The 12,452-nt window shown below is 43.7% G+C and overlaps 1 protein-coding gene across 5 annotated transcripts in view; it reads right to left on the bottom strand.

Moving 5' to 3' along the window:
* The window catches only part of LOC147901563 (calcium-transporting ATPase 5, plasma membrane-type-like), a 399,091-nt gene that overhangs the window by 316,653 nt on the left and 69,986 nt on the right, over positions 1-12,452 (bottom strand). For all 5 annotated transcript variants that reach the window (XM_087374321.1, XM_087374325.1, XM_087374323.1 and 2 more), the window contains 2 exons: positions 2,160-2,291; positions 1,948-2,043 (listed from right to left, as the gene is read on the bottom strand). In XM_087374321.1, coding sequence (XP_087230447.1) covers positions 1,948-2,043; positions 2,160-2,291 — 228 coding nt within the window. The remainder of the gene's footprint in view (positions 1-1,947; positions 2,044-2,159; positions 2,292-12,452) is intronic.

Below are 12,452 nucleotides of genomic sequence, written 5' to 3'. Positions count from 1 at the left end.
AGTCTCAGGCAGAGACAGGAATATTTTGTTAATTAGTCATCATACATAATTGTAAGATGGACCAGATAGAGATAAAACTTCACATTGTATGTACTCAAGCATAGATACCTAAGACAATGAAAACTATAAACACACCAATTCCTTAACGGTGATCACGGTGATAAGGAAAAAAAAGGAAAGACAACCAGGAATTATGTACTTCACCATGTCAGATAGCTGAAACTTCATAGGGATCAGCTGCAATGTGGGCTCGTAGATGATGAGCTTACGAACCAGGTACCAGAGCATGTGTCTTTGTATTAGGCACCGAGACAAACCCCCCACAAAAACTGACTAAACATGGATCACACAGACTCAAAGAGAGCCAAAAGACTACACAGCCCGAAACAAATAAACTTAGAACTGAACTTCCCCCCAAAACTCAGAGAACAGTCAGCCTCAGAATACTATGAACCCACAGCCCACACTCCTAAGCTTCCATCAAGAACAACAGTGTAACTCCCACAAAGCTGCAACAGCGCCACCAACAATCCTTCTCTATCAGTACCCAAAAATCTCCCACGATCAAATCAGCATAAGATCACAACCATGTCAAAGAGGCTTCCAATTCCTTTAGGATAGCTTCTCTTCCCTCACAAAGCAAAAGATCAGTGATTGACGAACATGTGCAGCAAGCATCAATCTCACGTTCTTCCACGAAGAGTGCCCAGCTCCTTTAGGACAACCATCATCGATGAAGGTCACGTTCCATTGCCCTTAGCCTGCAATTTCTTCGTCCCTCTATCTCTTGCATACGGAATTCATGGAGTCTCTGTCGCTAAGATTACTCCATGCTGCATCCTAGCGCCACCAACAGTCCTATAGATGATCTTCTGTGCATTAGCTCACGTGCAAACGACGACCGTCCTGCCTGTGTGGTAGCCATGCTCAGCCAACTACAAACAGCTCGCTATCTCTGGAGATCTCCAGCGCCAAGGTCTTCTCAGCGCACACAAGCTCACAAACTCCCTTCATTTGCATGAAATGCTAATACAACAATTGGTTCTCTAAAGGAAAATGTTCATTGATCCCTCCGAGGTCGTGTTATCTCAACTTGAGCATAACAATACCATTGGCCATAGGATTTGAAACACTCACCCATGCCATGACAATCAATTTTATAGTGCATATATGTCCCATTTATACAAATACAAGGCATGGATTGAAACTAGTGCATGGCTTTTGGACATCAAAATGCAAAGCAACTCCACCAAATCCATTCCTAGCTGCTGCTAACCTTGATCCCACCCTAGCCAAGAGTTGGTCGTTTCAGTAGAAACCAACGAAACTATGCATGAAGAACATCAGTAGTGGGCTAAAATGGTTAGTCACGTGTAAAGAAATGCTCATAGGAGAAAGGGTTCCCACGTTGCTCTAGTACACATTTCAATTGTATAAATATCTGCAAAAGACCAACATGACCTCAGAAACCCCTCTCTCATAAGATCTTAGCAGAATAGCAAAGACAAATTCAAATGGTTTGACAGGATAGATATCCATGATGACTTAGTGACTAGCATGCTCTGGATCTTCACTAGGTTTTACACCTAGTCCATACACCCATCAAGATCAAACCCCAACAAATGGGGAGTTCAGTAGCTTCACCATTATGTACAGCTTATAGTTTCAGAGGAGGGCATCGTATACTTACTGATCCCCATCTTGCTCCTACTTCAGCTAAGATCTAAAGCAACTACATCCCCACTATCAGAGATTTTGAAAGCTGAAAGCTTGTTGCCCTTTATCTGATTGCACATGCTGCCAAATTCCTTAGCATATCGTGTCTCATTAGTCCGTCAAAAAGGGAAAATAAGAATCTTATCAGCTCAATTGCTTCCCATTTTGTTCAGCAGTAGCAAGTCATTAAAATAGCACAGTTCAAGATCAATGTAAGAGGAAAACGACAACCTCATCTGATGATGTCATTCCTGTGATCAGTGACACAGCAGCGCACACCATCAGAATAATCAGTGTTGTATCTTTGCAAGCCTCCAGGAGAAATTCCTGAACAAAGTACACAGTGGGTTCCAAAAGAAAGGTACGCATTCAATAAATGACATTAGCCCTAAGGTAAAAGAGTCATACCCAAACTAGACTATAAGCTTCTATCAACTTCTCACCCAGATTGTTTTCGTAGACTTCCTGGGAAAATTATTTTCTCCAAATTCTTTTTGACGCTTTTGCAATTCTTCTAGTTTTCCAGAGAGTCCTTTCTCTACATCTGCATGTATAAGCTTTGCAACACCCGCCACCTGCAATGCATGGTGTCCATATTTCAAAAGTGAGACACAAGGCATTCTCAAACCATTACTGAACCATTCCAAGAAACTAAGAACTGGGGCAATCTAATTCATCCTACCACAGTAAATCCAGAGGAGACCAGTTGTTTCAATTGATAATTCAACAAGACAAGAAGTCTTCTCTTTGTCTTTTGAGCAACACAAAAAGAAACAAGGATGTTTAAAAGTTTCAAATATGTGTGCCTGCATATGTGCAATTTGCAAGCCAAGTAAATTTCTTGACAAGTATAATAAAGCCATCACTAACTCCCTTAACATGCCTTCATCCCATAACTTGAAACATTTTAAGACATCAAAAAGCTTATCATTTTGTTTGAAGTAGCATACTGATTATGGTGCCTTTATGCTAGAGGACCGAAGTACTGAATGTCTTTTGAGATCTAACCATGCAAAATGGCCCAGCGAACCTATGCTATTAGGATGCATCATGCAACCTATTTGGGTTCTTGCCTCCTATCCGTCATAGAACTCCACAACCAGCCATATTTACCCTAAGAGGAGGGGCTTTCCACAGGTCCAATCATGAGCAAGCCATCTGACCATCTACATACCCAGGTGGAACTGGCTCCTGAACTTTGACAGACACCCAACGGGGGACGACCGAAACAAGACGTGCTGAATGTCCTGTCCGCGCTAAAGAAGTACCGAGACGAGAGGCTGAGGTTGATGGTCCTGGATGTGAAGTTGAAGGTCTAGCAGCGCAGCGCAAGAAGCGGTAGGAGCTGGTCGTGAGGAACGTCCAGGTCGGGTGAAGCTATGAGAGAGAGAGAGAGAAGAAGAAGAAGAATATATTATCGTCCTCTGAAGACCAAAACCGGCCTATGGGACCTGAGCAATACAATATCACAAGTACATGAAAGCTCCTCCCGAAGAGAGAGAGAGAGAGAGAGAGAGAGAGAGAGAGAGAGAGGAGAGGAGAGGAGGGAGGGAGGGAGAGAGGAGAGGAGAGGAGAGAGAGTCAAAGAGAGAGAGAGGCGAGAGAAAGAGAGATAGAGAGAGACACGGGAGGGAGAGAGAGGAGTGGAGAGATGCATGGAGGTCTTAATATTCTTAATATCCATCTGCACATTCTTGCTCATAAGGGAAAACTCATGCTACAGTTTTTGCAAGGTTCTCAACCATGGGCTGCCATGATTTGTTATTTACTCTTGCATGTTGAATCTCCAGCTTTTGGTCATTGGCAGCTTTCCCCATGGGAGTTTCTTTTTGGTTCTGTGACAGGCAAAATCCCCGGCTGTCCTTTGGTTTCCCATTTGTCAATGGATTGGAAACATATCCTTTCTCACTTGGATTGGCATGGCAGTGATTCCTTGCAGGGCAACTCTTTCAAAGCTGAAAGTATACATTGGTCTAGAGTGTTCGCCCTTCCTTTGGCTTTGTAGGAGCCTTGACGTTCGTATTTTTTGAGTCTCAAGGGGATTCGTTTGGTTTAGGATGTTGTTGATGATGCTAGAATTCCCCTTACTTTTCCTTTGGCTGCTGCCAAATTTGGCCTTGGAATGCATTATCGTCCACTTTGGCATAAGATTACTTTGATGCTCCAGCCTTTTCAGCCAGTTCCTCCATTGCATCTACAGGATCATCTTCAAGACTGCACACTTTCTTCGATGGGCTTGTCATACCGTCCTCTTCAGTTTGCACATATTACTGTCTCTTCTCTTTATAAAGTTCTACTTCCTCCGCCATTTATCTCACAAAAGGAAAATCAGCTTTGACATCTTAATCGTCCTATGAAATGGTGGCGGAAACGTTTGAGACAGATTTGGCATTCTAAGATTCCTCTCCGTCAGCAGGTTTTCTTGTGGAGAGCTTTGTTGGGTGTTCTTCCTCATGGACAGCTCTTGGCACGACGACATATTGCTTCCTCTATTTGTCACAGATGTCTGGCTCCGAGAGAGACTGTGCCTCATCTCTTTTGGCATTGTCCTTCCTCTCGTGCTTTCTTGGACTTTCTTGGGCAGATTTTGAGAGCTCAGTTTTCTCATATTGCTTTTGGCAAGTTCTTCTAGCTTTTTGGTGTACATCCACCCAGATAGGAGTTTGATTTCTTTTTTATTTGGGTTCGGTACTAGGCACTCAGGACTCTATGGAAGGATCGTAATCATAGGATCTTTGGTGATCCTACTTCCTCTTTCTTCAGACACTCTTTGCAGCAATCGCTTTTTGATTGCTTGCAATCTCATGTCTTTGATCATGATGTATATTTGTCCTACACTGAGATTTTCTCTTGATGTATTATAGGTCTCCCTTTCTGGGATAGCTTTTTTTTGTAATATAATGACTCAAAGATTCCACCAAAAAAAAAAAAGTTTACCCATGTATCTCAAATTACTGTGCCTGCATTGTATAAAATCCTTTTGCCTCAACCTTGGGTTTCAGAGAGAGGTGATTCTATTTGGCAAATGCATCGCCCAGCCAAGTGGTGGACGAAAAGATTACAGCAACTTTGGGCCTATAAAGTACCGCTTCAGCAACAGGTTTTCTTTTGGCGAGTTCTTTTGGGAGTGTTTCCATCTGGACAGCTATTGGCTCATTGACACATTGCTCCTGCACTTTGCCACAGATGTTCTCCTTCTTCAGAGACTGTGCCTCACTTGTTTTGGCATTGTCCGTGCTCTCGTGAGTTTTTTCATCTGCTTCGACAGCACTTGCGAGCAAGATTCCCAGCTGTTCCGTTTGGAAAGTTCTTCTGGCTATTTGGGTTTCATCCATCCAGACCGGAGTTTCATCTTTTCTTCGTTTGGGTTCGCTACTGGGCACTATGGACTTTATGGACAAATAAGAATTGTAAAGTCTTTGGTGATCCTACTTTCTCTCTGTTTGGATTTTTTTAGGCGTTCTCTGCAGCAATATTTCTTTGATTGCTTGCACACCCGCTGCATAGATCATGAGGTCTTTTTAGCATATTGTTTGTGTGCTCTATATAAGAGCTGTACTTGTCTAGTGTCAAATCAATCAAGTATCAAGCCTACAAGCTCTTTGGTCTACATGTGAGTACTTTCATTTTGTTCATTGCTCTTGCTATTTTATTTCCATTTCATTATGTCTCTCTTTGAGTATTATTATCTCTCTCCCTAGCCTCTACCCTCTCTCTCTCCCTCTCCACCATGCATCTTCATGTGGTATAAGAGCCTCCTTTTCTACCTTTCCTTTCTCCATGCTCAATCTAGAGGATGAGGGAAGCCCGCATGTCATCCTGCTTCAACATGTATCCACTTGCTTGGTACTATTTCTTTTTGTTTTTCAATAGTATACTTATTAAGAAATGAAATGTTTTCCTACTGTTCAGTTACGGACAATGGGGACTAGGTCTAGCATTTGAGGGTGGACCCCCTTGCTTGGGGTTATGGGCATTAGTGACCCACAAGAGTGATGGCCTCTCTTTGAAAGGGACATCTGGAAACCACACCCCACCTGAGTACCCAAACATGGGACCAATCAAATGCACAGATTGCATACCGACCTAGGAACCATTCAAGAGAATGTTCCCTGAGCTACCTTAGAGTACGTCAATAGATAGTCTAAGCTGTTAGGAACCCGTGGGTGCGATCAGAATTGAATTCTGACAACTTTGAAATCTTAGGGTTTTTGGGAGTGACACGTGGCAGCTGACATGTGGCAGATTGCCACATGGAATCTGAGCTGGCAGGTCAGTCCACCTGTCCCACACATGTGGCAGCATGCATGGCAAGTGGCAGGGCATGCATGCCAAGTGTCTGGCCCCAAATCTGGTAGATTTGGGGCAGGTTGTGGGCTGTCCTCTTTGGGACTGCAGCCCACCAAAAATCTGGGACAAGTGTCCACCTTCCACTCTAGGCCTGGGGGGGGGCTGAGCCTATAAAAGAAGGTCTCTCCCCTTCATTCCTCACATGAAAATTTCGTCACTTTTCTTCTCCCTCTTTTTGGATGATGCAGCAGAACCTCTCCAGCTCCCTGGGTGCAGCCAGCTTCTCCCCAGGCCATTCTCTCACCTCGGCAGAACTTTCTCTCTCTACAACAGCACATTCTCTCTCTACAGTTCCAGCCCCTCCTCTCCAGAAATCTGCCCCTCTCAGCTCTTCTGGAACAGCAGCAGCATCCTCTCTCCTTCTCCTAGCCTGGAGCAGCCACAGCCCCTTTCTCTCTCATGCTGCAGTATTTCTCTCTCTACTGTTCCAGCCCATTTCCCTTGCAGAATTCTGCCATTCTGTGCACCTCTGGAACAGCAGCAGCTCCTCTCTTACATCCCCTCCCTTGGGATCAGCATTGGCACTCTCTCTCTACAGCTATCACTCCATAAAGGCTTTCTCTCTCTAGCCTACAGGCTGTTTTTCTAAGCTGTTCTCATTCCAACCCCATTTCCACACTCTCCTCACCCAACGTAGCTTCAGAGGCATCAAGGACTTCATCTACAAAAGGGTCAAGTCACGAAGGGAGCCTGTATTGTCAAGTTTATCTCATTTACAGCACTATTTCATGTTGTTTCTACTATCTTTCTAGAAACTAGTGCTTGTCTCTAATGTTGGATGTAAGTGGTGATTGTTGCAGGCTTCTTCCTTGTGGATTGGGCAAGCCAAGAGTTGAAACCTGAGCTGAGCTTGAAGTCCTCCTTTTTGTTGTCTACCTTACACATATGCTCTTGAGTCTTGTATCTAGGTCCTAGGTTTTCACTGAGTTCATCAGTTTGGAAGGTGCATTGCACCTTGGTCTTGTATCTCCATTTTCAAAAATAAAGTGAGCCTGGATAAGGGGGGGGGGCCGTCTTGGCCCCTCAATCATATTGCATTTTCCAATGATGTCACTTTGTGTTTAAGCTGTATAAGTCTTAATTCCAGCTTAATTGCAAACTCTTAAGTTCAAGTATATGTGTTTGGCAACTCGCAATCATCTCATTCAAACGCCTCTGCAAAATCCGTTGTCTGAATTGATAGAAAGCACCAAGTAGTTTACACCGCAAATGGAAGCCATCCTCTCCTCCATGATTGAGCTCCATTCCACTCCTTTCTCCCCATGTTGTTCTCTTCTCCTACCTTAGCCTCACCTTCGGAAGCTATAGAGCTCGGTTTGCTGCCCACAACGGAGCAACTCGGTCACCATTCTTGTGGGCATTAGTGGGTGTCTTTGTAGTGGGAAAAGACAGCTCGTTTTTGGTTTAAAACAGCCCGTTTTTTGCTTTGAAACAACTCGTTTTTGCTGTTTTGGGGGCATTTTTGTGAAGGAAATAGTTGCTTACTGCTGTGGAGATGTTTCTACTACTGGTCGCCCTAAAAATGACCTTATTTGGAGCCCATTTTTGAAGAAACAACCTACTTGAAGAGAGTTGCTCCTACATCAACCATTGGCATTATTATTCATGCTCATTTTGCCCTCGGGATGCACGCCTAAACCTGTTGCTAATTCCTATATGGACTGCCCACCTACTACGCCATTTGCAGCTGCCCCTTTTCCCTCGATTGAAGTACCATTTGCAGCTGCCTACTGCCTCGATTGGGGCCCCCAATTTGCTCGTCCCTCTGCCACTTCTGCCCGTTGGATTTCTACCAGTGGGAGCTACTAGTCCACTGCTTCACCACCTCAGATCGATTTGATACCATGGAGCCTTGTCCTCGTGAAGAAGTCATATCATCTATAGAGAAAGCATTGGGTCGTATCGGTGTGAGGTTGGATAACAAATTACTTTGTCACTTTGACTCCACTGCTTCAGCCACGAAAATCAAAGCCAAGTTCCAAAATCTTTACACCACATCTACTAGACCTGACCAACGAGCTTTATCTATTGTTTTGCATGATCTATCTGAAATAATAGATAATGGTTAGGAATATTTGGGTACTCTGCCCTAGGTTGTTTACAAAAATAAATTATGTGTGTTGAGTTAATAAAGGTCCTCTGCCTTGGATGAGTCCTCCTAAAATGATGTATTGCTTTTATATTTGTGGTGTGTGGCTCCATGTCCCTACTTAGTCCCTGGAGCTAGGAGGGGGATGTACTGTGGGAGCCATGTATTGGCTTTGATAGGTCTATTTATCAGGTCTGGCATGTGAGTTCTAGGATGTTGGTGCATTGGCCTCCTAGACCCCTAAGTTTTTCATGCATCCATGCATGATGAGCCTCTGAGCCTTGCTAGATGAGCCTATGAGTCTATACCATTGTCACTAGCCTTTGAGCCATGCTTACTTGCCTCTACGTTAGCATGGGAGCCATGTCTAGTTCTAGACCATCGTTGCACAATTCGAGGACCATCATTGTCATGTTCTTGGTTCCATTCCAGTAGTCACTCGCCTTTCCTCCATGGGGGGCGTTAGGAAATGGAGTCAAGATGGGTCAGTTTGGTGTGTTCTAGTGAGTTCTAGTCTGGTGTGTCCTATGGATGCCACGTGTCACATTGGGAGTTATCCCATATGCATTGGTGTTCATATGTGTGTGTGCTCTATATAAGAGCTATACTTGTCTAGTGTCAAATCAATCAAGTATCAAGCCTACAAGCTCTTTGGTCTACATGTGAGTACTTTCATTTTGTTCATTGCTCTTGCTATTTCATTTCCATTTCATTATGTCTCGCTTTGAGTATTATTATCTCTCTCCTTAGCCGACCCTCTCTCTCTCCCTCTCCACCATGCACCTTCAGCATGAAGGTCTAAATCTATAATGACTCTGTAACTTGTAGCATCAGACCCTGCAAAATCCGATGTTGACTGAGAAAATACCCGTAGGATTCTACAAAGCATCAAATCGCTGATAAAAGTAGTAGATAGAGCGTGTCCAGATCGTATAGCAATTCTTAGGACAGGTGTCTGGAGTAGGCTTATCCAAAGAAATTGACCCCACGAATGCGATTTTGCAACCAAGGAAAGGTTGTAGTATTTTGTACAATGGCAATAGGAACAAGATCTCTTAGTGATTAACATGTACCTGTGTAGACCGATTCAGGGAGCATGCATTAGATCCAATAGTCTAGAATTTGATGATACAGATGCTGAATAGTAAGTTCCAAATCAAACCGTTGATCAAGGAGCATGTTCTAACAGCAGGCAAACATAGAAAAACTCAACAATTTTCACTCGTGTACAATAGTTCTACAAAGATTTCACTACCAGGGTGTAAATAAAGATAAGAAGCATATGCATGAAAAAACGCTACTGAAGCTAAGGACACAGGTAGACAGACATGTTAGAATCAGCAAATTTCTTTGCACAGGATCTCTCTAGGCTAAAAGTCGCAATTCTCTGTACAAGCATGCTTTAGTCTGATGTAAGACATAGCTTTACAGTTTGCCTAGAATAGGCCCTAGGGTTCAAAATAGCTAAATGTAGGATGAGTCTAGGTTAGATTTGTTTTCTAGCTGATCTAGATAAAGCTAGCCGATGAGCACCTAGAGGTTAAGTTCATTCTAGGTTTTCAAAATTTTGCCCATGATCCCTCTACCCTTAGACTTCAATTAATTACTAAATTTAGAGTTGACTAGACATCTAGGCCTTATGCTAGAACACCTAGGTTTTACCCAAAGTTGCACTTAGGTTCTATATATGTGCATGAAGGTTTGTCCAAAGTGTGGTGCCTAATTATTGTCTCTAGACTAATAACACTATGCTTAAATATTATAGAGACCATATCCACTATGCTCACAAGAGGTTCTAAATGAACTTAATACAATCTTGTATTTGCCCAGCACACCAAGGCTTAACTACAAAGCACACTAAAGGTGTTGGTTACACAAATGGGACATGGAAAGTCCCATGAACATGAATGTCCAAGACATGTGACCAACTCTCTCGCATGCTGGGTCATGTAATCTAATATATAACCACGTGGAGGGTGATCCAATGCTCATCATGGCATGTGCCAAAACTTCCAAGATATGGAATATGCATCACATACAGCAGCTTGATCTTTCTAACGCCATCTAATGACGATGTACCATCACCACGAAAAGATAACATCACCATAGAAAGGTAATACTAGTTACCACATTATGATACAAGCATAATCTAGATGAGGATCCTCAAGTTGAAGTCGGTGATCACCACACGCAAGTCCTATCACAAAAGACCTCACATGCACATGAATCACGTGTGTAAAAAGAAATAGATAATAATGGAATGAAGGCTTACCGTAAAATTCAATAAGACAACGCTACATTTTTTAATTTTTTTTTCAAGAAAGAGACTTCTATTAAGTAAGTGAAAAAACCCACAAGAGCAAGCTCAAAGAAGAATACATCATGAAACCATGAGGATAAATAAACCCCTCAAAATGAGGTGGAAAACAACCAAGGCTGAGGCTGAAAGTGCCACCTCAACAATGTAAGAGTCTCAGAGAAGAAAGGAGAATCCTTCCATTCCCTGAAGAACGAAGCCCTCCTAGCTGACGCTGAACGGGAGTCTCCCTGCATACTCTTCCTTATGGCCATCAAAGTATGTATGGTGTCTGTCCAGATACTAGCCAATGTGTGCGAGGGATGAACCTGAGTTCCCTCCAATGCCTCTATGCATCTGGCTCTCCAGATATGCCAGGATGCTATGCTCGCCAGTATCTCCCAAGAGGTATCCACAGAGGCATGTACAGCTGCAAAAGGAAGGTGTGGTACCACATCCAAAGAACAGGACTCAACCTGATGACGTCGAATCGAAATGGCCCGAAAAGAGTCTTGTCTCTCATAAAAGACCTCAGTAAGAGAAAGACAAGCCACTAAGCCCCATGTCATAAATAATGGGGAGTGCACAAAGTGACTGAAAATCCTGGCTACCCCCATCCAAATCATTCTTGCATGTCTGTAATCCCATAAGCAATGCTGAATCGTCTCCAAAGCAGAGAGGTAACCAAGGCAAGTAGGGTCGGCTCTGAATCTGGATCTCCAAAGGTTCACTGTAATCCCACCATGGATAGAAAGTCAAAAGAAAAGAGTGATCTTTCTATTCCTGTGGGATTTCTAGAGTCTCCTCCAAAAGCACCTCTGCACATCCGTAGTGATATCAAATGCCTCCCAATGAGGAACTCTGGAAGGTCTCCAACCTCTACTACTAAGCTGGAATCTCCTGGCATTACTAACCGTGTAGCGAAAGAAGGGGATGCTCTTCTCTCAATGCCCTGTGTTAATCCACTCCCACTTTCCAGTGTCCCACTGCAAATACCTAATGGGAACTCCCATATAGAGCCAAAGTCTCCAAGATCCAGTGGAGAGAAGCCAGGGGTCTAGGTCAAGGAACCACTCTGAATTTGATCCTTGCAGCAAAAGACCTACAACTGAATAGGCTGAAAGGCAAGCTCAAGCAAGATGTCCTCTGTGGATCTGAACAATCTGCCACCATCACGCACATAAAAAACTAAGGCATCCTCAAGTGCATCTCGAAAGGGCAAAACCTGAAGAGGAACACCCCCTCTCGTAAAAGCACCTGCCTAAGTGGAGCAAGTGAGAGGCATATCATTTGTGTCTACCCAATCCACTGGAAGGGTTGCGTCAATCTACAAGATCCTCCCTACACTCCCTGTGAGATGTCATGTCAACTGAGATTTAGTCTCCTCTGCAACACTGCGGAAAGCTTTCCATGACCCCAGAGATGAGGCAGGTCTCCTCTCCCATGTGAAGCGTGAAGCACCAAGTGGTCTGCCACGATCATCCAATATACTGTCATTCCACATGACCGGTTGCCTATCAATCTCTTCGCGAGAGGAAGGGGGAATCCTCCGAAGAGTGCTCCTAAAGCTGGCCCATGCTTTCAAGATGGCAGCCATGAGAAAGAGAGAAAGAAAGTTTATTAAAGTCTTCGGAAGACCGATGGGTCTATGAGACTGTGAAAAACCTGATAAAATGAGATGTGGTAGTGGAGCTACTAAACGAGCATCCACACCAATGCAGAATGCAAAAAAAAGCAAAATGGCAGTACTAAGTCCTAAGTACAACATAGTCATATCCCGACTATATATATATCAATCTCAACATCATCGTCGGCATCATCATCATCATCATCGTCAACAACAGGACATCAAGATGGATGAGGCTGTGGAAGTGGAGGCATGAGGTTAGTAATAGAACGATGTCGCTCCCTCAAGGGTGCAGTCCTGGTACGTCTCCTGGTCGTAGCTCTGCGTCTAACCAAGGCCACTATGACCCCCGCCGACCAGGCTCCGACCCTAAA

The sequence above is a fragment of the Dipteris shenzhenensis genome, chromosome 5, assembly GCF_047967505.1.
Source record: "Dipteris shenzhenensis isolate YYH24624 ecotype China chromosome 5, Dip_SZ_1.0, whole genome shotgun sequence".
Lineage (NCBI taxonomy): Eukaryota > Viridiplantae > Streptophyta > Polypodiopsida > Gleicheniales > Dipteridaceae > Dipteris > Dipteris shenzhenensis.
This window is presented reverse-complemented; position numbering and strand designations above follow the sequence as displayed.